This window comes from Anoplopoma fimbria, chromosome 2 (genome assembly GCF_027596085.1).
Source record: "Anoplopoma fimbria isolate UVic2021 breed Golden Eagle Sablefish chromosome 2, Afim_UVic_2022, whole genome shotgun sequence".
NCBI lineage: Eukaryota > Metazoa > Chordata > Actinopteri > Perciformes > Anoplopomatidae > Anoplopoma > Anoplopoma fimbria.
This window is the reverse complement of record NC_072450.1, coordinates 19,377,112-19,403,370: the sequence shown is the minus strand read 5'-3', so window position 1 is coordinate 19,403,370 and position 26,259 is coordinate 19,377,112. Positions and strand designations below refer to the sequence as shown.

The 26,259-nt window shown below is 39.0% G+C and overlaps 1 protein-coding gene across 3 annotated transcripts; it reads right to left on the bottom strand.

The window, feature by feature from the left end:
- Positions 1-5,957: 5,957 nt before the first annotated feature.
- On the bottom strand, positions 5,958-19,726 carry stk33 (serine/threonine kinase 33). 3 transcript variants are annotated; one of them, XM_054617838.1, is made up of 14 exons: positions 19,640-19,726; positions 15,231-15,347; positions 14,611-14,724; positions 14,354-14,458; positions 14,031-14,169; positions 11,404-11,489; positions 10,585-10,672; positions 8,996-9,071; positions 8,790-8,902; positions 8,524-8,609; positions 8,366-8,438; positions 7,624-7,787; positions 7,058-7,141; positions 5,958-6,725 (listed from the first exon to the last, which is right to left on the bottom strand). In XM_054617838.1, the coding sequence occupies exons 2-14, from the start codon at positions 15,345-15,347 to the stop codon at positions 6,555-6,557; spliced, it is 1,416 nt and encodes a 471-aa protein (XP_054473813.1). In that variant the 5' UTR covers positions 19,640-19,726; the 3' UTR covers positions 5,958-6,554. The 3 variants fall into 3 exon arrangements, with proteins under 3 accessions (XP_054473813.1, XP_054473820.1, XP_054473830.1); XM_054617845.1 differs by having other exon boundaries at positions 5,958-6,722; XM_054617855.1 differs by lacking the exons at positions 14,354-14,458; positions 14,611-14,724; positions 15,231-15,347 and having other exon boundaries at positions 19,640-19,707.
- Positions 19,727-26,259: the final 6,533 nt, after the last annotated feature.

Below are 26,259 nucleotides of genomic sequence, written 5' to 3'. Positions count from 1 at the left end.
TCTCCATCAGAGCACCACTGTCACCTTACACATGGACCACAGTGTGATAATGGACAATAATGTGGAGTAGCTGAGAGTGCGAAGTCCAATCTGCCTCCTGAGTGGTAAAAGGGCTGGGGGAAAGCACACCCCATATACTGTGTGAGAGACCGTGACTCCAGGGGCGAGTGTCACCCTATTGTGAACATCTGGTCATCTTTTACAATAGGTAAGGATACCTCTGATTGATTATTATCTTATTTCCTAAATTTTGAAGGTTCAGTCTTGACAAAAGGGGGGCAGAGTGTAAAACTCTGTAATTACATGCTTTTCCTACAAGAAGTGAGCCTAATTTGTGAAACAGTTTTGTTAATGTAATCAGTTGTTCTTAGGCATTCAGATACTTAAACCAGTTACACCAAAGACCATTGCCTAATTGTTTCATCATGATGTGTATTCATATTTAATGTATAAGCATTTTCTCCTGCAAAAACATGGTCATTAGAGGGAGCTTCGCAAATAAATACCCCCACAAGTTGTTGTGAGAGTGTCTAATCTCTCAAAGAGAATCTAAAATCATGTTATCAGTAGTGACTTCAGGCACGTTTGCAGTAAGTGAAGCACACATAATGAACTATTGTTGTGCTTTCTTTGTTTAGAGCAAAGTTTTGTAAAATAACCTTCTGAACATAAGTAACAACTCTGTTTTCAAATCTGAACACATTAAATATGCTTCCTTTGATCAGGCAAATGCCTGAGAGAAATGTTAAAACATAATAAAACAAAAGTAGCAGTAAAACTGTACATATAAAAACAAAGTGGTGCAATTTTCACTGAATCGCTACAAAAATTAGCCCCTACCATATTTTCCTATGGTATGGCGGCCCTAGCGTGTGCTTCCCTCTTGTAGCGCACGTTACATTTTTGTAGCGGTTTTTAGACACTCTTTTAGACACTTTCAGTACCATATGCTGAGTCACACCGCTACTGTCACACTTGGCACAAGTAGCCAATCAAATCATGCAGGAGGCGGGCTTACTACTTTAGGACATGAGCTTTAGACTACCCTTTAACGTGTGAAAGGTGTAAGGACGATTCTTGAATTGATGATCAACTTCATAATATTGAATCCATTGTACATACATTATATGTGGGCTAATTACAGTTCAATGTACCTTATAGCCATACATACTTCAATTTGTAAGACCCTGATCAGACAGAACATGTTTTGCAGGTTGAAAAAGCAAGGCCCACCACACTGCCTTTTTTTTTTTTGAAGACGCCAGAGTGTTTTACTGTTTGCTGCTTTTTATTGTTGCTATGCACCCCTGAATGAATGCTAACGATAGCTTAACGCAAACCATGAACAGTATGCTTCCCAATAGTTAATGATACAGTTTATAGTAATAAAAACAACTAACCCCAAATCTCAAGAACCGCACTTATTTCCCTTCAGGTCTGCCTTTTTCTGTTCAGATCATGGGATAGTCAAATAGCTCCGGGTGTCCAGCAAAAGTCATCTCATCATTTTTCCAACCCAAGGCATTCAAGGCACTTCTGCAAAACCGACATGGATCGGAAAAACGTGAGGCCCTCAGCAACGCACTCCCATTGAAAACAATTACAAAAAGCTGCACCAAGCTGCTAAAACGCGCTCTGTCTGATCAGGGCCTAAATCTTTAATATAAGCGTTAAAATGACAAAATAGTTTCTAGTTGTCACACATACGTCACAGCGCTTTCCAAACTCAGCAGGTTTGAGCAATTATGAGACGGCAAATTGCATCTGACTTTCTATTTGTAATTATTGTGATGTTGAGAGGGCACGGGGACATTTTATTTTCTGTCTGATGATTGAATTCCTGTCTCTCTCCTGTGCTGAGTTGTATTTTGGTGCGTGACCACGGGCTTTGTGGTTTTCCAAGCCTCATGGGACCAATTCCCATTATTTACTTGACTGTGACCCTGTATCCTGACCCCTCAAGTCTCTCATTCTCCAGAAGCCTACTTTTAAATTGCCCATCTAATGGCAACCTGCATTTTTACTGAACTGTAATGAATGCTCCAATTACGCTGAAGGTGATGGAGGTGATTTTCCTATGATAGAAGGGGTGATTGGATCTCCCACACTCCATTTCACTATCTCTCTACTCTTCAGGCATTCCCACAGACCTGTGGTCAGCACTAGCTGTTGGGGAGGAAACTAAGCCTCTACTTGTGGTAATGCACCCTCTCAGTGCACTGCCAAGCCGTGCACCAATGAGGTGACTACAAAATTAAGTGCTTGAAATAAATGAATTCATTCTGGCAGAAATGTGTCAAATGACCTTTCCGCTGCTCATTACACATGGTGCACATTACACCAGAGAAATGCTCCTGTTGTCTGCGCTCCTTTGTTTCCCCCCTCCCCTCTGCCTTGTCAAAGGGGAATGGTAATTAATTGAAATCATTTCCATGTGTAAGGTTGTGTAGATCCCTCCTCAAGGTGTGTCAATGGGTCGATAGATATTTGGAGTGTACAGCGGAGTCAGGTGATAAGAACTCTGCTAAATGACTGCCAAAGATCCATAAAACCAATTCAAGGGCAGAGGAGTTTGTCCCAGCGGACTATGTTCTGACAGCAGTGACGATGGTCACTATCCACAGGAATTGAAATGTTTTGGATCACTCATTGCTGGGCACTGTTTTCATTTCCTGCTCTTTTTCCCCTCTGATTAAACGGTTGTTTGTGAGAACTGAACAGTCTCTCTTTCGAGGTGGTATCCTCCTACTCGACTGAATGCGGGGCATTTCACCCAGCTCTTTGCACAAGAGAGGAGAGCTTATCCCAATGCAGAGGCTGCATTTCTGCCTGCCAAGGAGAGATGTGGCTTTAAGAGGCCCATACATGGTGTTGATTAGTTTTACTGAGCGGGTATGCAGAGACCAATAAATTAAATATGAATAAATTAAAAATCTACTCTAGCAGAAAATTGCTTGGAAAACAACCACCTCCCCATTAAAATATGTATAGTAATGCCTTTTATGTGAAGTAACTTGGGATTAGATATCACTGTAAATTAACACGCCATCCAACCGTAGTCAAGAACTTTTCACTTTTAACAAGGACTTATAAAGGAGGTATTTACTCCAATGTGTTCAGTAATTAATTTGATATTCAAATGAGCTCACGGTTTGTATTATAATTGCAAATATCCCAAATAAGAGTAGTTTTAAAAGGGGTAGTGTCAACAAAGATTGATGAGGCTTGCTTTGAAATTGCCATCTGTTTCAAATGTTTACTTGATCTCCCCCCCACCACCCTTCTTCTGTGGAAATAGAGGCATCATGGTTTACCCCCGCCATATGTATCTGTTTTGTTTTGGTGTTTTTAGGGGGTGGGGGCACTGTGATGCTGCAGCAAACATGAACACACAGACACACACAGACACACACACACACACACACACACACACACACACACACACAAACATTGAAGGGGATCAGGAACATCAGCATGTGTGATGAGCTCCCACAGATAACGTCTCCGCAACATTTCCATGACATTGTAGCTGTGTTACCTCATTACCACAATGTCACAGCAGCAGTGAGGATGTTACGTTTGGGGTGGGGATGGAGGGGATGGGGGGTTCAGCTGCAGGTATCAGGCCTCTGCAGATGAGCCGATTAATTAAAGGGAGCTCTATTAAGGTTATTGAGATGAACCCCCCACCCCCATCCACGCTCCTCAGTGGTTAAAGGTGGATGGAGCAGAGGGGGGCCAATGGAGGGGAAGCATCCTTGCCTCTTTTGACATTAGCCCGCGTGCACCCACTTCACACGCCCCACGACTCTCGCCACAAGTGCCTCTCTGCACCCCACCTTTGCGGGAGTGACACTCTCTTCAGGCTCCAAAATGGGGCTGCAGAGCTTTAATCCCTCCAGCCCATCAACCCACCCACCCTTACTTCCATCTGTCAGGAGCACTGCTGGAGGAAAAGGGGGGAGGGTTTTTAGGGGGGTGTGAGGGTGAGGGGCGCATCCCTTGTTCCATTCCGACGAATTTTCTAATTTCCTTTGCCTCCATGCTTTGTCCCAAATTCACGCCCCTAACCTATCCACCATACAGCCTCTCTCGTTCTGTCCCCCTTCCCCTGCCACCTCTTTTCTCTGTTGTTTTGGCCAAAGTAGTAAAAGTAAAAATGGAGGCTCCTGTTGGCTTGCAGCATTACAAACTGACAGCATGTTAACAGCATCTCAACCTGCTGTTATCATATATAAAAACTGTCTTCCCTATTTTCTTGCTGTATTTCAGTTTCTTTTAATTTGTTCCACCCTAACTCATGAACAAGCGCTACCATAATTTGCAGTAGGTCATATTCTGCTTACACAAACCAATTTGGAGATTTTTTTTTCTTTGTGTTTCCCTATAATTAATCAAAAGTCTGGCACGAGACAATGAGTACCATATGCTGAAATCCCATCTACACTTCTGACAAAAAGTTGCTATACAGATGGTTGTCTTAACAGACCTCCATGTGGTACCCTAAAGAGAAAGACGAATAATAGTCTTCTTTTTGTTTTTTTTACGAATCAAATGATCTACCAACCAAATCAAGACAGCACCCAAAATAAGCATGTCTAAACCATTTATTTTGTTTGAATGGACCATGAAGACATTACCATACAACATATTCATTAATGACAAGTTACATGGACATCACAGTTTAAACGGGCAGTGTCTCAAGCAATCAATTCTAATTACTCATCTTCATGCACAAAACTAGGTAGTAAGCTTTAGGGATAGCACTCTCCTGTCAGATTAACTCCAGGAAATGAATTAAGCAACTTACTACAGCTCCATCTGCTGTTTATACCAGTCGGAATAAACCAAAGGCAGACAGTATGTCAATAATGTTGAAGATTGTTGCAGTCTTTTGGCAAGCAGCTTGAATCAAAGATAATTCATATGCCATTTGTTCATTCTTATTCTCACAGTCTGTTTATTCAAAATAAATCCAACAAAAGACAGTAAAAAACTGTTTTGCATATCTACTCACTATGATAATAAACATCACTACAGATCAGTTTGTCTACCTGGAATGAATTTGGTATCTTACAAGCTGTGTCCACACTTTTAAGACAATTACCTGCAATGTAGAAATACACTTTGCAAACAGTTTCAACAAATGCACACTACATTTACACACTTCAGCACAGAGCCTCTGCATAAGCACAGAAGCTCCATTGTTGGCACTCATTCACTTCAAGATGCAAATGGGTGGATTTGAAATTCAGCCTCTGTGTGTTATGCTTGGCTACTTTAATGTTGTATCTATGCTGGGGATTATTCTCTCTACAGCGGAAAAACCTGTGCTTGAATGGCAGTGCCCTCAAAGTAGCTTCTACTGCTTTCAATGGCCTCCAAACGAGATTAGACCCGTGGCTGCTCTCAGTCCCAATCCTCTGCATTCAGACGGAGCGTAACCAGCCTGTGTGACGGTTTTTCTGTTTTGACACTGAGTGGATGCAGTCACTGCATATAGGGTGTTTTGGAATTGAGAGGTCAGAAAAGAAAATCCCTAATGCTCACTTTGGCGTTGAAATGATATGCAATAAAATGTCCTGTGCTCTTTATAAGTATTCTCTGCAATTTAATATTAAATTAAAAAGCAATAAAAAAAAAGAAAAATTGTATTGAAACTTATATATGTAAAAAAAAATATGTGCAACGGTTTGGTGTTTTTTGGCACATGTTAAGTGTATATACACTTGTGGGAATCAATTTCTACATTTCTTTTTACATAAAATGTCTGATTAGATATGAAAACATTAGACCAGATTATTACATGCCTGACCTCTAGCTAATAATTAGTTTTTCTCAGTGTAATAAATTAACATTCACTTTTAAAACAAGATATTTTTTTCATTTCTATATGGAAAAAGACATTACCAGTGTATTTAATAAAGAGATGTCATGATGAATGACTAGATGTTCTGCTAGGTAGTAAATCAAATAACAGGTTTTATTAAGGAATGAGCTGTGCTATGCTCAAATATTCTAGGTAACTCTTTATAATAAAAGCCTTCAATCAGATTCTACCAGTCATGACAAACTCATTCAATCTGAATGCATGCCACTACAAAAAAGTGTGTCTGTATTTGGACTGCATGACATAAAGTTGGCTGTGCAACAATAAGCATTTGCCAGCAGTTTGGCCCCATCTGGGTAACACCTCAGACCTGGGCCCTTCTCTTTGGCACAAGGCACCTCTGAGGCTGGACCCTGAGCTGCAGTGGTCCTGGACTTCTTGTACTATTTTCCAAACCTACATATGAGGCCCATTTATTTGACACTGCTGTCACTGCTTAGTCCCTGGTTACGACCAAAAGTTGCACCATCCCCGGCTTAAATAAAGTGTATATCAAGTTCACTTACTAGTTTAGTTTTTGTCTCTTGTATTTTCACTTATTTTGCCCAAAAGAAATTGAGCATACAAGAGAGAAAAACACTAGTGTGCTCACTTTGTGTTCTCACTAGTGTTCTCTCTCTTTCTCAAGTGATATGACCTTAAAACATCTGAAGGGGTTTTGGTCTTAGAGTTTGCGGGGAGCAGTCCTACTTTTACTGGAGGTAGAAGGTCTCTGGTCGTCTGCCTTACTGAGTTCAGAGGCTGGTTTCTGTTCTGTACTGACGTCTTTCTTGTCCCGAGGACGGTGCTGCTTTGCACTCAGCTGTGCAGTGGGTTTCACCCCAGCATGAGTCTGCTGGGATAATATTCATATTCTTCTTAAATTACAGAATTAAGTACCACATCCATTTAAAAAGAGCTGCATTTAAACACCTTCATTACAATCTTCTGTAATAGGTCAATCTGGCACCATCTAGTGGTTATTGAATATGAAAAGCAGTTTGCATGGCAGTTTGAATGGCAATTAGAAAGCACAAAGGCCGTTAAATTAGAAATCCTGCCTTTAAAATTACAAATAATTAACAAACAATTTAAATTTAGATCAAAACCTGTAAAATCAATAACTACAGGGTATTTGAAGTGCCCTAAAATTGTAATAAAACATATTCATTAAAGGTTACAACAAACCTGTGTGGTGTGCTGAAGCGGTCCTGAGGTTTCTGAGACGTTTTTTCGCTGGTCCCTCTGAAGGACGCCACCACCCTCTTTAGTCTTATTCCAAGATACAAGGGAGAGATGAGAGACTGATACCTGGATTCTATGACCATTTATATAGTAGCTAAGGACTGACATACAAGGTGGTAGTTTAATTTAAAGAAAAATAACAATATGAACAATATGAGATTCACAATCATAATCACCACCTGGATATTGGCATGGTTTATATCTACAAATAAGATACTGATAAAAGCTGTAACTTTCTAAGAAATGACTAAGAATAAGGGGAAAAAAATTCTACAGCTTTGTTAAAAAACGTTTTTGCTGTAAATGCTGAATTATCTACTTAACAGGATATTCTTAATTAAAAACAAGACAATTACCACATGAGGTAAGTAATGTGTAAGCAGAAGTAACAGTACTTAAATATATAAGTACAGACTTGACATCTTTGAAATATTTTGGAGCCGTGTTTTATTAGTCCTGAATAAAAAAAACATACAAAGGCAGCTGAGAGTTTTGCAAAACAGACATACCGGTTTAGTGGACGTGCAGGGTGTGCAGAAGCTGCTGTCTTCCTCAGGGTGGCTCCTGCAGTTGCTGTCTGTTTCTGTTGAAACTACGCTGGGGAGCGGGGATTGGTCCAGTGTGCCCTCACATGAGGTGAGGGACAAGTCCTCCAGAGTCTGTGTTCCTATTGCTGACGATTTTAAATAACATCAACATCAAGTAATCTCACGTGTCTTTGGTTTCTCCCTTTCTCCTCCGTCCCCCCTCTGCATCTCTGATCTTCAGCACTCTCCACTGTATGATGATCAAATGCCTAATGTTTACATATTACAACCAGTTACCGGTATGTAGATTTCACTAATTTGACCTTTTTTGGTAACTTTGTCATATCCAATGGTACTGGGTATTGCACAGCCATTCCTGGTGAGGGAATTGTTTTCTGATTGGTTGATCATTATCTGTTAAAGTTATATATCAGGACATTTCAAACACACTATTGCAGCAGTCCAGCAGGTTAAAAATCTGAACTCAGAGTAAACTGAAGGTAACCATAGCAACAATACAAACGCTCCATGCTAGGTTACCAGTTAACTCTCAGAGTTAAACAGGTCACAAACAAACTAATAATAACATGGCACAAATTGCTTTGCCTCCACTTCGTCCATTATATTCATACTGTTTACCAGAATATCTCAACAATCGTTATTCAAGTAACCATGACCAGGATTTAGTTATTTGAATTTAGTCAAATCTTAATCATTGTCTTACTCTCTTTCTGTTCCAGGTGGTTGCGCATCATCTCCAGCACATTGGACGGCATAGCAGGCACATTGGTGTCACCCTGTCGGACAAAGCATCCCATAAGAGCTCATTGTGCGACTCATTTGGTGAATTTTATAAAAGCAGCTGGAACAATCATGCCTTACTGTAATCCAGGGGTTTTCTAGTAGCTGATTAGCGGACATGCGGTAGGCAGGGTCCGCCTTTAGAAGGCAAGTCAAAAGATTTTTTGCTGTTGAGACAGACTCAAGCCAATCGGTGAGTTTGTCAGTAACAATCTGACCAGTAAAACAGCATTTCAACATCCTGTACTACATGTCAATGAAAAAATGTATTTGTTCACTCAATATCACAAGCAATTTCTCCTTTTTTGCAGGAATACATCTATAATTGATTTATTGTTAAGTGTCACCTGCATCACTGACTGTGGCCCAGATGTGTTGAGTAAATTTGACTTCTTTGTTCATAATCTCCTGAAGTAGATTTGCCTGTGTTTTGGACACAAACGGAGGCTCCCCACACAGCCTACAGGGACACACAGCTCAGACACATGTATTCACAGTATGTAGGCATGTGTGTATGTGCATACATGTATATATAGTAGGTTTGTCTACTTACAAAATGAACATAACGACTCCTATGCTCCACACATCACACCACTGGCTGTAACCACGACCGCTCATCATTTCAGGTGCTGGAATTCACATGCATACACAGAAAGTTTACTTTTTTTTTTGGTCTGAGATATGTACCATGTATATCAGCACACTAACAAGGACACCCTCGCACACCACAAGCAGAGGACGTGATAGGGAAGTAATGCATTTCCTCAGCTGGTGGCAGTAATGAGCAGTAAAAAGTAGTAACACACCAATATAAGTGGAAGAGAAGAAGTAGATGCTGGAACAATGCAGGTTTCACATAGTTTAAAAAATGTTTTGCAGGTTGATTGTGATTTACATTATGCAACAACTGTTCAGCATGCAAAGTTAAAAGATTCAGATTCAGTATTTTTACAACTAACACATTGAGTGTATCCTTGAGGCTTAACCAACGTGTTTTTAAATACTTTGAGACCTGCATTGCTTATACCATGTTAATTGCCTAGCCAGCCTTCTATACCAGCCAAGAAAGGGTCACTTTCTAAAACAATGGGTAGCATGTCAAACTATATAGCTCCATTTCGGTCGCAGTAACCTTGTGGTTAACGAGGAATTCAAACAAAAAAAACTTTCTTAGATTAATGAAACATAATCTCAATTTGGTTTAGGCAAAGATTGTAGTTTGGGTTAAATTAACTACGTTTGTAAAGTGAAAGTTAAACTTAACATTGGGGTCAATTGTTGGTTTCACACAGGACACAAACAGCAGTCTCCTGGGTGAAAGTCTTGCGTTTGTTTATCCTATCCCAACGTTTTTTTCTGCCTACCTTCTGATACTTGAAAGCCCTGTGTGTCTCATACAAACGCTAAAGGGTGCCTTCTGCTCTATCAGAGCGCAGGTATTTGATACCCTGGGAATGACAATGGGCTGGTCTGACTGTCTTTGGACAGATTTTGTCACTGCGATAGTGTTACAACCGTGCAAGACGCAGTCACAAAATGTCCAATGAAGGTATGGTTAGAGCAAGGGCACCGAGAGTACGGGGGTCAGAAGTTGGGAAGGCCATTGGTCCTCCCTCCAATTAATGCCACTGTTCCTTTCTGGCGTTGCGGCTGATGTGATCCCATCACAAGACGGACTCTAGTTTTCCTGCACATTGGGATTTTTTTGCTATGTTCCCACCACCAGTTGTCTATGAGTGGAATAGTATAAAACCAAGTGATGTCATATTGTAATACCACACTCTTCACTCAGCAGTAATGTGGGCTTGCTAGTAGAGCACAAGATGCAAACAAAACAGGGACCTGCTCATAAAAAAAGCATTGCTCCATAGCACCACTATTGGTAAAAAAAATGTATTAAAAAAAACTTAGCATGGTACCTTTACATATCGATATAAAAAAATTATATCTGATACATTCCATATCTTACAAACTTACAAAACCACTTTGTATGGAATATAAAAATGTCCAACTTTGGCATGCCCCAGTAGTAGAACTGAAAAGATACTGTGGCAGATGGCAAAAATGCTACACCACTAATTCAAACTTAGAGTTCTATCCATGTGTAATACTAGCATGTTGAAGGAGATATAGGTGTCATACCCATATAGATTAGAGTCCCACACGCCTCCGTCATTATGTTCTCAATCCCTACACCACCTGTCTTCACCGATAATCCAAAGTCTGTCACCTAGGTAAAGAAAAGCACTTCAGAAAAAGGTGATACATATAAACGTGATTTATATGTGCTCACAGAACTCATATTCAATTTCTTTGTTAAAAGGTGCTTTTATCAGGAAAACAAATCTGCAGCTTGAGCGCAAACAATGATGCTTGATGATTAACATGAGCAGCAAAATAGCTGTTAGGGCTGTACAGGACCAAATGTTTGCGAAAGGTTATCACATTACTACGAGACCAAAAAAATCCAGAAGACTAACGCATTTGAAATTAAAGTAATTTATGGTGTGCCACGACAACTCTTTCTTGCAACATAAGATAAGAGATAAGATAATCCTTTATTAGTCCCGCAGCGGGGAAATTTGCAACATGAACAGCATGTTAGTGTTTGTTCATGTTTGTGTGAGACAGAGAAAAACAGGGAGACAGGGATGTGTTAAAAGTAGTCTAGTGTTGTTTTAGCTTGCACACCAGGTATCTGCTTTGACTTGCTCATTGACAGTGCACACAACATACTGTGATCAGCTAGTAAAGATACAGTTGAGTCTCTCTTTGTAAAGGTATACTATAAAGAAAGACCAGAGGGAGTCGGCCATAACAAGGTACTATTTAAAGCCTTTGGTAAAAACAGGGGAGGTAGCGGGCGAAGAAAAAGCGCCCATCAGAGGCTTATACTCAGTCTGACAGAGATGGGATAAGAAGGGTTGATGGAAAGTTTCACAGTTTGAGTAACCATCTTACCTTGATATTAATTCTGCCATTATCATCCTCATCAAGATCATTCTTCACGAGAATGTTCTCAAGTTTCAAGTCCCGATGCACTATGTCTGTAAGATGTGAGGAGGGAAGGTTTTACAAAGACATTATGGGTTTGAATACAGTTTTAACATGGATATATGTAAGAATTAGTTGTCCTTATCAATATTCATATACATATCCTTATAAAAACAAACGATCAAAGGTTGAAAAGGGGGTTACACATAGCGAAGAAACCACTGAGAAGTATAACACAACTCTGCAGTTGTTAGTCACTGTGTTGCTGATTTAATCAATTAAATACCAATATTTGATGATTGATCATAGGTGTATCATCAATCACAACCAGAGCTCCGAAGAAAAATATAAATAAAGTCTGTGATCAGAGTGCAACATGATTTGCTAATGTCAGTCACCAGAATAAAGTATGTTTTGCACACACGGTCACAGTGATCCGTTTACCTTGCTTACAGTAGGCCAGGCTGAACGGCCTCGTTAACAGAACTTGGTGAAGTGAGAGAAGGCAGGAGGAAAAATACAATTTGCCCTGGGCAGTCCTTTTCACTGCACTGTTTGAAGCAACCAATTATAAAACGCAACAGTGTTGATGGTGTGTGAAAGGTAAGGTAGACCAAATGGTGCGCACAAAACAAACACCTGAAAATGTTCTATTTTTTCCCCCACCCATTTAAAATATGTTTTGTTCAATGGTTTTTCATTTTTCAACTGCTTGCTGACAGCTGAACTCTCAATTTAACATTTAGAAATGTCAGTATTTAATAAAGTATATATACTTTAAATTAACAATAACCCATTCAAAATTACTTTAGGCTGGCTAACAAGTTCAGAACCAGCTCTCTCTCAGTAAAATCATTACTTTCCATAGAGGTGAGGGAAACCAGCACGGAGGGACGTTCCATGTGAAAACACACCTATTAATCAGTATTGCTCCCTAGCTTGTTGTAAATTAGTCATTAGCCGCATGTAATGATGCCTCATTGCCAAGCAATGTCCTAAATTACCACCGACCACAGATTGTACTATTAGAAGGGGAATCAGCATTTCTAAATAATTATAATAATGCTTCTATAATGACTGAAAATCATAATGGCACGGTGTGGGATGTGGTAGGAGCGGGTTTGGTTATTAGTAAGTATGAAAATGTAATTATTGATATTAATAAAGAATATATGAATAGGGTTATTAACATAAATTAATCATTTCTTGGCACCACCCTGGGATCAGGGACCAGTTACCAAACTGTTCACTCAAAATGTCAAAGGTAAAAGTACTATTTCACACTACACTACACTGAACAGTGAAGGGATGAATCCGAGAACTGACTATAGCAACCAGTTATTATCACAACATATATGCAAAAAATAATCACAGAAAGCTGCTCTTTAAAACTATATCAGAGTTTATTCATCTTTAACAATACTGATCAAAAATCAATAATATTATATCACAACAAACATCTAGTATAACATCTATCTTACTCGAAATGGCTTCGTAGTGGTTGGTACCACGACCGTACCGCGCTGTGACAGCGGGTTAACCGGCAAGCTTATCCTAAGTATGGCACTGGGGATTTGCTTCTTTAGACTGGTTTGGTGGAATTTCTTCTGCCTAGGACCTTTTTTCTTATTCCTTTAAGGCAACAATGTTGTTCTACCTCCTTTTAGCGATGTGAGTCGCAGGGACGGCCCAGAGTGAAGGTATGCGCTGATGTTTAAAGTCTCAATGACGTCATGGCCGTGTCACAGGGACTCCCTGGGCTTCCCGTGGGGCTCGTACAATGAGGCACCAGTGTTGTGGTTTAAACCAGTAATCAAACTTAGTTGAGATTTTCAACGCCTGATGGGGCTTGGCGTGTTTTAAACCGGTTCAGGCTTTTATTTCTACATATAGGCCTCTGTCTTTTTTTCCACCAACATAGTGAGGTCCCAACAAAGGAATCTCACGTCATTGAGGACAAAACAATTAGTTTATAATAATGGCACCATGGTACTATTAATAATTTAAAGGGAAACAGATTAACAGATTTCCAACTTTATCTATATCAATCTGAGTTAGGGATACAGTGTGAAAAACGCTATATCCCTAACATATGTATGAGTTATATTCCAAAATGTAGGTTCAGAGGATGTTGTGGATGAGGTTTTTAATTCAATTGAATTCAGTTTATTTTGTATAGCCCAAAATCACACATTTTCCTCAAGGGATTATAATCTCTACACATACATTTGACAGTGTTCATTTGACAGTGTTTTGGCTGCCTAAGATATTGAGCAGGCAGGGACCCTCCAGAATCTGAGCGTCAGAGAGCAAACACCGGCTAGTTGAGCCTTTGTTCAAATTGATTATGAAGTAATAGCCCAACAACAGCATTGTTTCAATTGTCTTCTGGTTACAAGTTTCATGTCTGTTGTATCAATAACCACACGCGGGAGTTGTAACACCTGCAAACTCCCTTATCAGTGATTTCAGGGAGTAGCAAGGAGCAAGGTGAAGACTTCAATCACCGAAGGTCATCAAAAACTTGATCTTCCGCTAGCGTTAAAAGATGTTTTGAAACACTATCAAAATGTCAATCTGTAGAATGATATTACCTCTTTTGTGAAGGTAGACAACGGCGTCAGCTAAGCTATGGATGATATGCCTCGTCTCGTCCTCTGTAAGGAACTTTTTCCGCTGCAACAGCTGCTTCAGTTCACCGCCAACACACAGCTCAGTAACCAAATATGTCATCTAGAAACAAGCAGAGAAAATGCATCGGAACATATAGTCAATTTGGGTGCTTATAAACAATATTCATGCAGACACAGTAATAGATTACGATATGTCATATCATAGCATGACATGCATTACACCAAACCCACTCTCTCAATTAGGCTTACGTTGAATTTGTTACTTAAAGGTTGGCTTTGCTCACCTTAGCCGTGTGGTACACTTCGTGGAGATGTATTATATGAGCATGATTCACTTGTTTGAGAATGTTTATCTCATGACCCAGCATCTTGGCTTTCCAACTTCCTGCCTAAAGAGACAGAAAGTGTAACCACAACCGATGGAGTGTCAGTCTAGTTGTGGCCATTTGTTTTTCCTCAAAACTTTAAACTTTCTTATTAGTGCAACTTTTTAAATCACAGTAAAAAACAGGCCTCCAAGGGTGATGCCAAATGCACTCACCGCTGGTCTGCAAACCTCCTTAATAGCCCATTTTGTCTGCGTCTCAATATGGGTGGCTTCATAAACAACTCCAAAGCTACCTTGACCCAATTTCCTTCCGAATTCATAGATTTCCTATGGGGATAAGGAAGAGAACATTAATATATTTGTAATATACACCTGCTCACTGTCAGTCAGACACAGCAGAGGATTTCCCTTGTGTTTTAAACTTTAGGATTATTTCACTATTGTGGACTACAAAAACATTATGTCTTAACTCAAGACCTGATTCCAAAGTACATCCTAATTTCAAGCTCTCTGAAAAAACCCCAGAACATTTTCAGGTCTCTGGTGGTGCAGAATATAGTATTTCTAATCAAGTTACAAATGATTAAGTTGCTGCTGCAGTTCGTTCAATCTCAGGTCTAATTAACTTGATCATTATCTGTGTGCATGCAAGACTGAGCACTGGCTGCTTTAGGATTTGGCAAAGGGAAAAGTCAAATTCCCCAATGAGGGGGGCCATACAGCAGCAAAGTGAAGTTTGATCCTCTTCTGATGCAGATAATAGTGTACCATAGGGGTGGCCCCAAAGCACAACACAGGGCTGAAGTGGACTCATGTAAAGGAGCTTGCCATACCCTCAGGTCAGCATCATTCTCCAGGCGTATTAAAGGAACATTCCTCTCCAGTGTGTCCTTGCTGGTCTGCATGGACACCATGTTAATGCCTAATCCACTAACAAAGACGTGTGTCATCTAGAGATGGAAAAAGAGGGCAGTCATTATCTCTCTGAAATTCATTGTCAGGCCATAAGATGACAGGCTGTCCTTAAAAAACAAATTGTGTTCAAATAATAACTGCATTTCGTTGAAAACTCGATTAGTTATTCTAATAGAAAAACGTGCACAAATGCAGTCATGGAGAGGGATTTCTTAAAATCTAGTGATTATTAAAGACCAAAACACATTTGTAAATATTGTTGTGGGGCCACAGATGACTATTATTTTATATGAATTATTGATTAAGAGTTATATTTAAAATTATTAATTTATAATTGACAGTATTTTTTCCAATTTGTCAGTATTATGTCTCTGTAATATGTATTACAGACTACTAGAAAAAAATCACAAATATTCTCAAGCAATCCTCCCTGCTAATTTTGAAAAAGCGTTAAGACATTAACAACATACGTTTAATTGAATCTCTATTTACTAGTATTGAAGACATTGTTTTTAAAAATTGCTCAAAAAATCTACACTTCAGGAACAAGTGTACAGAACACTGAATCTTTACTTACCCAAGTGTAACGTGTCTTTTTCTTTTTTTTTAAATCACTGGTTTATGACCAAACTTCTGTCTCAGTCAAGGCCCATAATAACTTTAAGCACAATTTACCCAGCTTGAAAAACAGTCTCTCAAGCCAAATTAAATGTAAAGCAATTATCAAGTGATGACTGGGAGCTATGAAGTGGATCCACCACATGCACAGCAATTAATTATTAACAAGGAAGCGGTGTCTTTAACCTCTTCACTCTGATGCATTATTTTAGCCCTGACAGGGCTCTCATAACAGGCCTGTCTCTCCCATTATCTCCTGTATATTTTCAAATCAAAACGATTGTGACAGCCTCTGGAAATTCCAATCACCTCAATCACAGCTCATTTGTGGAAGACAAAGGCATGTGATGAGTGTATCACCGGGGACTTGGAGTGACTGGAGGAGGGTCCTGCGCACCTCAGGTGCCTCCAGGACAGAGGTGTCTGGTCCTTAGACCCAGTTCCAAGATGCAAAGGAAATTGGATATCAGGCTCAGGTCAGGGTGAGAAGTCTGATCTTCAAAAGGGTCACTAACAGACACAGCTTTTGAATTGCTTTAAGCTTGGGGTTGTCTATATGCAATTCCTGGACCTGTGTTACTAACACTACAGATGAAACTACATGTCATAACACTAAATATATTAACCTATGTTAGTTGTGTCTGTTTTCAAACATAATGACTTAAAATTGTTACACTGCAGCTTGCACCTAAACACAAACACTAACAGGACTTCAAGGGCTGGAAGAAGAAAACTAACCCAGAACAGAGCAGGCTTGGCATCCAAATGCACCCATGAATTATTGCATTTGACCCTGATAAAAACTGTTAAACACACTGCTGTAAAGTTAAAAAAAAGTCTTGGAAATTGTAAATGCAACTGGGAAATGCTATCAAATATTTTGTCCCCCACCAGTAAGGAACCAAGAGGGTTTTTTTTCATCTCTACATAGATGGAGGATTAACCCAAGAATGAAAACATAATTATTAACTATGTCAAGTAATGATTAAATAATAGTAGAGAGCACAACTTAACAATGTCAAGACATAATGGTCTTTGTTCACACACAGACACACTGAAAGATAAGTAAACATCAGAACACACCCCAACCCTGAGGAAACAAAGGCTGTGGTCCACCTTTTACATTGAGTTTGCCTCATCTCCAGTTTCAACAGGAAGTAATTAGAGCGGCCGGTTCATCACAAGTCAAGCCCATACTTGCCTCATCTCTTCATCATTCTGTCAGACAGCATTTGTGTTTATTTAAACTACGGAGTACTGAGGGAACAAATATACATAGCGCCTAATGACTGGGAGTGTGGGGGATACCGTCATAGAACGTAGCACATCAAATCAATGTCACTTTGCAACAAAGAGAGCATTGACATAAAATGGATGACTCTGATCTGTAACTTTTCTTCCCTTAAACCTGCTTGTCTTTCATTAACTCAAGGTAATATGTATTTACTCTTTCTCCTACTCAATCCTGACAATGTTGTTCAGCAATATAGTAATACTGCTGCTGACAACCAGTTCAAAGTAGGAAGTAGGACAACACAAGTGATGCTGAAAATATTTGTAGATTCATCAATGAGTTAATCGACATTAAATAAATCAACAATTTTCTACCCTGTAAGGCAAAACATTTTGTTTCATGAACGGCTTTTCCCATCTGCAATAAGGTCTCTGAACTCTGTCTCCTAACTCTGCAACATACCTCTGCATCTTTGCGTCATGTGCTTAAATAAATATATATAGTTTTTTTTCAGCCTTGCCAGTTGTACCGTAATTATCATTTATTGTGTGATATGTCTTTCAATGGATGATGTCTGTCTATGTGCAATGCTTCATATACTGTGAACTATTTACTGTCACTACTTTGTTTCAAAAACTGATTCCGGTGACTTTGGTCATGTGGTCATTTAAGTGAAGGGATTTTAATTCATAATTCGAGTCATTTATCAAGATTTTCTTCTCAGCTTTTCACTTGAGAAGATTTTCACTTTTTGTATCATTTTTAATCACTGGAGTGTTGTTCTTGCTAAACAAGATATTTGGCTGTGGGAAACGATAGACATTTATAACTTATATTCCTTTTACATTACATTACAGTCATTTTAGCAGACGCTTTTATCCAAAGCGACTTACAATCAGTAGTATATTACACATCATTCACCCATTCACACACTGATGACAGGCTACCATGCAAGGTGCCACCATCAGACTCTAACTAACATTCATGCAACATCCAGTCCACACCGATGGCAAGCCTTCGGGAGCAACTTGGGGTTAAGTGTCTTGCCCAAGGACACATCGACTGCCGAAGCCGGGTATCGAACCACCGACCCTCTGATTGGACACTTTAGATACAAAACTGTTAATCGGTTTACTGTTAATCGGTTTATCATAAAAATAATCGACACAATGATCAATAATCATTATTTGCAGCCCCGATGCCATTTACACGTGTCACTGGCCAGTAGAATAACTGCAACATATCAAAAGTCAGCAGTGGTGTGTCCCAGAAAGAAATGGCATATAGTATGCTGCTGAAATTTTCAAAACGGTTTACACTTTTCAGTCTCAATCATACCATCAAGATAATGGAAATTTCAATTATTGTACAGCGCCTTTGATTTATTTAATGGAATAAATAGCAGAATAAATTATGCTTAAGCAGCTTCTAATGAAGGTGCCTCGGGTTGTAACAAGCAGCTACTAAAATACAGCCTGAAAATCAAACAAATACAGAATCTTACTTACTGCAATTAAAGTGTACACTGCTATCCGTTTTGCTTGAGACCAAATATTACATTTTTCTCATGTGAAACTTAATCATTTATTGACAGCTTGGCTTTGATGACAAATGATAAACTTCACAGTCCTAATGAAGCGTGGAATTACATTACCTGATGAGGCAAGAAATTGCATGTTTAGAATGCAAATATAGAGCCCATCTACTTCACTAAGCTAAGTTATGAGGTGACTCATAATATTATGCAGAGAGATTATCAAGGCTTGTGGTCTAAATGTAATATACCAAGAACCTTTCAACCTTAGGCCATTAAAGCACACAACACTTAGTAAAGAGCTGTGAACAGAATACAATAGACAGCTGATGGACCTCAGGGCTGACAAAAAGAGGGTATTTAAATTGCTATTCCTACACTCAGCAAACAAGTAATGCATGTTGCTGCTCCAAGAGTCCCCCCTGTCTCCAATGGTCATATTTGATAAGTCTATTGGAAAGAAAACATGCTTTGCCAAAAGGAAGTAAAAGATCAAATTCTGCCATTTGCTCAGAGCACTCCACATGTTGCTAGGAGATAAGGGCCAACAAATTCAAATTTTCTCATTGGTTTAATCCTGGTTAGAGCTAATCTCTGCCCTTGCTGGGCTCAGCCTTGGGTAGCTGTGAGGGCAGACACATGGAGAAATGTAGGCCAGAGCAGAACAAAAACACAACAAGAACAAATCAAATGCATTTAAATGGCAACCCGGAAGGAACCGAGCACATTCATATCAGAGTACACACATGTCCACAACCTAGTTATAAATCATTCATCAGCACATCAGCATAGATCCCCCCTCCCCATGGCAAAAGTTGCCATGGCAACGAAACATGAAGTTGCACAAGCAAAAACGTCCAAAAAAAAAATGATACACGTGTGCATTGACCTCGGTAACAGTGTGAGAGCTCATGTCAGCAGATTGATCAAACGCGTCTCACCTCTTGACGTAGACCGTTTTCATTCAGCAGGTCGTTTCTCCACCGACACGCAAACTTCTCAGCGAGTGACTAGGGGAAGCGAAGAGGGACAAACCTCTGCTGATGAATGAACAGGGCTTCTCTTAACCCGGGGGCGTGCAGTGCCCCCTGTGGCTCGTGTGTGTAGACCCCACGTGAAGCATCCCTGACTTTGAGATAAGCTCAACGTGAACACCACTTTTTTTGAATTTACAACGTGCACACTAACCAGAAGTTCTCTTTATTTTTGCTTATGGGGAACCAGTTTTCTCTGTGGTACCCTGGGTTTTTGTTGGTCCATAGTCTCCATCTAGTGGACGAAACTGGAGTGTCTAAGTTGTTAAATCCAGTGGTAACTCTTTACTTTTCATTTTGGTAAATTCTACCAAAGTTATCTAAAGATAACAAGAGAGAGTCAACACTTTTAAATATTTTGCATTTGGTATATAATTTGATATCAAAGGATGAAGGAAGATGTCCAGGTCCGTTGATGCAGTTTCAACAATTTCTTTATTGAATCAATGCATCTAAAGTCATTCTGCGCAGAATGGAGCCCATACAGAGATCCGGCATGGACTGAGGCTCTCAGCCTTCAGTCTGAACTTATATCTGTGTTGTGCATCCCCTCAATGTGCACAAAGGCATAAAACATGTTGAGCAGTACATACATCATTCAGACACCTTGAAACATACACCTTTTGAAATACGTTCCTGAGAACCTAGAATCTTCCATCTGTGTAAACATCACTATAAACAAGGTTGTCATGCCATATGTTGGTCATGAGGTCATTTTTAGGGCAGCTCCTAAGAACCCTGACTCTCAACATCACACAGCATGCAACACCTTCATGGCCTCATTACAACAAGGTATAGCAGAATATGATCAAATACACTACAGCATTTTATCAACTCGGAGATGAACAGATTACCAATTGAATATACAGAAAATAGGATTTAAAATACATCTGAATGTTTTCAGAAATGACATGAAATTGTATTCTTATTAGTAAGGCCACTACAGAGCCATTTTTTGTGCTTCTGCACCTTGACCACCCAAATTTCCCTAATTGGGACACAAAAGTTTACCTTCATACTGATCTTATCTACAATCAAGGTCTAAGATCATTTCTTCTGCACTTACAACAAAATATAAAATCACTTCTTACATCAGACCTACTGCACTGTTTATACCCACAATTGAAATGTTTTTGTAAACAATTAATTATCCAAACTCAGCAACATTTTATTTTTGTATTGCTTATTTAATGTTCTTTATTAATCCTACTGAAAACAGTTTTTACTGAGTTAGTCCAGGTCTGTTTAGTCTAAAATTGAGCTGTTTGCATGCAATTTAAAGTGATTAGTAGAAGGTGGGCTCTGTAAATCTTAACATTAATTCTTATTTGGGCAGCCTGAATTGTAATCTTTGCATGACATTTAACTGCACCCTAGAAAACCATATTTTTATTAGGTCTACTAGACTAACATCTGCTTTTCAGGAGGTCTGCTGGATGCAGCTTTCAGATATAATCATAGCAAAGAGAATGTTGCTTGCTGCCGCCAAAATTATTAATAGGAGCAGGTCACCTGCCACCTTTTATATCATTAAACATAATCAGCAGCAAAGCAAAGTGTACCATAAAAAATGACAAAGGATACATTTTACATGCTGTGAAATCATTGACCTTTGACATTTGACCCCCACCTACAGTGTCCACTGTTTGATTCAATATTTTGTTAGACTTCTAGCCCTGTTCAGGACGCCTCCCGTCCCCCTCACTGTACTGTATGTCTGTCTTCTTTCATATATGGTAATATGCCTTGGTTTAAAATCAATTGCCCCGAGGGGACTAAGATAAAGTTGAAAGTTGAAATTATGTATCATTTGTTTCAAAATGTGAGATGCCATTCAATTTCAGTAAAAGTGGTATTTTGACATGCAAGTGTAAAATATGTTTATATATTTTTGGAGCAAAAGAAAACGCCATGAGTATCCAGACAAAATGTATGTTTAGTTCCAGACATTATGACCAATGATATCCACCATCAGACAGACTTCCGCCAGAGACATTATTGATGAGATTGTCCATGGACTTGGAGCCACTGTATCGTCTGCGGTCTGCAAGGTGCTTAAGGTTCTCCATCACATGAGGAATCAGGTTTGTGAAGAAGTTAGATCTCAAAGTAGCTCTCCACTGCAGACACTTCCTGGAAGTGGCAGCAGTCATCCTGAGCAAAGGATTGTTCCCCTAGAAAGTCTCTGAGTCTTTCGTAAAGATTAAAGCCTGAGGCAGATCAGATTCATTATTGTGGTAATGCAAAGAGCAACTGACTAAACAACAGCACCAGGTCTTAGAAGTTCAAAAACTTAAACTTAAATATCCTTTCTATGTTGTGTCCATTAGATTTTAGTAGTATCTAATGTGAAGCTGCTGTAGTAATATATAAATAAGCCCAATGTTGTATTCATAAATCTATTAGCATTAATATGTCAAATTTGTATTTCTCATCATGCTGTATATTGCTCACAGAAGTAGGTCAATCTCTATGAGGAATTAGGACCTAGCAATGTAGTATTAAGGTGTCCTGTATGATATCCCTAAATTCATGAATATTCCATATTTAATCATAATCGTCTATTCAACTTTGGTTGACTGTATGTGATATATGTGCAGGGACTAAAGATTTGTTATTACATTTTGGTTAATTCTGGCTCATCTGAAGCAGTGGTTATTAATGTGCATTTTCCCTGTAGAATAATATAAAAGTAAATTCAACTTTATAAGCTTATAAAAGCAGTCCTACAGTATGTTCTTACTGTATACGAGACAGTGCATCATGTAAGCTTTATTGTAGATATTGAGTGTTTGTTGTTGGTTTTCACTTAGTATCAGCAGGAGAACAACTCATGTCATGGAAGTCATGAAATGGTTTCTGCGAAGCACAGATAGCTAATGTCGTGCAGAAAAAGGCACAGATCTCCTTAGCTGTTTTGAATCTCTCTCACAATTCAAGGAACTTTCATTTTCGAAGCTCTCCAGCTGCCACTGTTCATTGTTGCCATCTTGCATGCATCTTTGCTAAAATAAAATTCCCTCTGTATATTTTATCCCATTACAATTAACATGAACAATTAACGCAGATATTAAGCATTCAGGGATTATTTACCGAGTTAATTAACTTGGAGGAGCTCTGAAGTTCCACTACTAGTATGAATCCAAAATCAAAATGTCCCCCATATTGATTATTTTTGTCTACAAAGTCAAACTGTACTTCTAACAGGGATTCTTCTCCTCATCCCAGTACATCGTGTTGAAATGCAGTTCTTCTTCTCGCAGCATACCACACTGATCCTCACCCTGATATGTCCACACACATTCATCCCAGGAATGGGACTCATTAGCTCATCAAAGTAAATCCCTCAGCTCGGCTTCATTCCCAGCAGACTGTACGGTCGCTCACCCTTTACAACTCTCTTTGATCTGCAGCAGGATGCTTGTAGCGGGGAGGAAGGACAGTCGGTCAGCGATAATGTGCACCACCACAAATCCATCTGGCCAGTTCACAGGCTCCCACAGGATACACCTGCTGCTTCCACTCTGACACAGCAAAGGTGGATGCGGATATCATCGTTTATTGACTGATCTGACTACAAAAGCCATCAAAAGATTCAAAGATAAGATACTTCTTCTCCAACATGCTGCAGAAAACTGTGAGAGATAAACAAGAAGGGGGGCCAAAAGAAAGTAAATAAGCTGCAGCTCAGTTTGGCAACAGAGTCACTAAGATACTTTTATATGAGACTCTGGAGTTTTGCAGTCAATAAAAGTTAAAGCTTTGGTGGTAAAGAAAACCATGTGTGCCCCCAGTAAACATATTCTGCTGTCCTAATAGTCGCAACATAAACCTTCAAAGGCTGAGTGCTTTCCACAGCTACAGGGTACTGTTATGAATACTTTAAACCAAAAGCATAAATCCGTAACATTTGGTATATTTTGTATGGTACAAAAGACATTAACACAATTCATCACTCAAACCAATATAAGATATCCTTTTATGATTAAAACTGAAAATGTTATTTCTGCCTGTGAACATGGATCAAATATAACCAAGTTTAACTGTCTGCCATCAATGGACATCCTTCATGGTTTAATGAATCCGCAAAGAAACAAGTAAAAATATGTTTGCTATAAAAAGTAGGATATGCTATTAATCAAATGTTAACCGATCAACATTAATACAGAGAGAGGAGAGTAAATGCAAATACACAAAGCTTTCTTATGAGAGGCAATGAGCACAGCATGGTGCTAGTTTAGTCAAACTATGGAACAATGATTACTTTAATCACTGTGGTGCATGATTGCTCATAGGGGGAAAACAAACCAATTAATTTAGACCAGAAGTGAAGAGGTTTGAAATTGAAAACCCCTCTGCAAAATGTTATTGTATTACAATCATCCAGCCTGCAAGATAAATACTTAGTGGTGGTAAAATGTGCACATCACTGATTTCAAACACATATGACACAGACTGTAAACGAGGTCTTGTTGACTCACCTTAGATCGATGAACATAATAAGTGTGAGGCCAGACAGGTTTCAGGACAAAGGTGTTGAAAATGACAAGCCACATTTTTCCTCGTAGTTTGTGTTATTTTACAAAACAGTATAGGTGTGTGTCATGTGTACCATGAGGAATATTCAAAAGCATCTCTTTGTCTCCCCTGATTCAAAATATCTAAATTGAGTCTGGTTTTCCTTGTGTGAACCCATAATTAATTAATAAATAAAGTATAGATAATATTAAAGGATAAGTCTTTCTAAACACAAGAGTCCGGCACAACAAATTGATCAAACATGACTTTCCAAAGAGATGTTAGGGCTTAATTTGAAGGTCCCCTCAAGAGAAAAATGTCCCTCCAAAACAAAGAGACTCAAAACCTTGATTTCGCAGACTGCTTCACTGATCAGCTCTGATTTCATCTCAATACTTGCCTGTCAGCCCATTTCTTTGTGTAACAAAGGTCACAGAGGTATCTCATTATAATCCTGTAATGTCTTACAACATGTTTGCATAATGAAAGGTCACAAACCTATCTCGAGAATAAAACAAAGCAAGATGCTCCCTGACCAAAACTGTGTACATATTACACCTTTGACTTATTTCTGCATGTGTTCTTTAAAGAAAAAACCAAGACAAATGCATGAAGGAAAGATACGCAGTATAATATTAGAAAGGATGGCATTTTATCCCTCCTATCCCTAAATAAACAATTAACATTTGTACAGCTCATTACAACACTTAACTGATGTCAAACTGCAATGTGGACAGTTTCTGTACTAAGGGTTTCCCCAGTTTAACAACAACTGAGAACTACAAGAAACAATTCCCCTTTTATATAAGACACAATAACGAGAGAAATTCAGCTCAGACGGTAAAACATGAGAGGCAAGTGTCAAAAAGATAATAGATAGAAGATATGGATTGCTGCTGGTGGTTTAGTAAACTCGCCAAAATACAATCTAATTTATTTTTTTGCCGTGAGAGCAATCTTCCAGGAGGGGCTACCCCTCAGGCTGGTTGCTGCCCCATCAAAGCTCTGACACTCATGGCAGGTTGATAGATGGTTAAGGTTTTAGTTACAATCATTTTTACAGTCTGATGGGAATGCCTACCTTGAAGGCCGAACTTGGGGCAAAAAGTCCCCCAACTCTCCTCCTACCACCTCCCAAATATCTTACTGCTATGACATCAAGCTGTTAAGACAAAGTGCATTAAAACATCTAAGGGAGGTTTAACACACAGAAACATGGAGCTACATGTGAATCCTCAATGACATCATTGATAGTCCAGTATCTTCAGTGGAACTCCCAAAAATGCTAGCTATATAGCTTCACAATCAAACTAATTGTTGTTAAAAAGCTTTAACTTTTCAATAGTGTATGATAGTCACAGTCATGTTAAAAGTTAGAGTGAGGCCTCGTCTCTTTTACTTGGTGTATGACCACAGGTTATGTGAGCAGATTCAAATCATTAATTGTTTTCGAAATATGTCACAAAGGTTTCAGAAGCGATGAGGTTTTTGTTGAGCGTTTTGTTAAAGCTAAATTTAGTTTAAGGTTTCATCAATACCTCTGCTTGTGGTTAACAAGTCAGCTCAAACAAACTGTATTGACTGATCATCAAACTGTGACTTATGTTTGTTCAGACCTATTTTTGTAATTACATGATGATGTTAGCATTTCTTCAATTTGAGCTACAGTGTGTTGGATTCACCTACCGCCTGCTTTATAGCTTTATCTGCTCATGTGCTCAGCATCCTCTTAAAACTGATCCTTGCAGCTTATATTGCTTATTTTATCTAGAAAATCTGCAGGGAAATTGATTCACTATATTAAATTGTACTTACCAGTATTTAAAAGAGCTTATGCATGTTATTTGTGCCCTGTGTTTTTGACAGTTTGTTACAAAATCTGCACAAATGATCTTCTGCAGCTCCGCACAATAACAAGTATGGCTTCTGTTGCTTCACTCACCGATCAGAGATCCAATACAAACACAATGGATTTATCATCACTGTGCTTCAGAGAAGCCCAATGAAAT

Coding starts and splice junctions, on each gene's coding strand:
- stk33 (XM_054617838.1), bottom strand. CDS start 15,347: ATGACACACGTCTTTGTTAGTGGATTAGGCATTAACATGGTGTCCATG. Junction 9,072..10,584: donor TGGGACTCTAATCTATATGG/GTATGACACCTA, acceptor TGTGAATTCCAG/CACCTGAAATGATGAGCGGT. Junction 7,142..7,623: donor CCTGCACGTCCACTAAACCG/GTATGTCTGTTT, acceptor TCTTGGAATAAG/ACTAAAGAGGGTGGTGGCGT.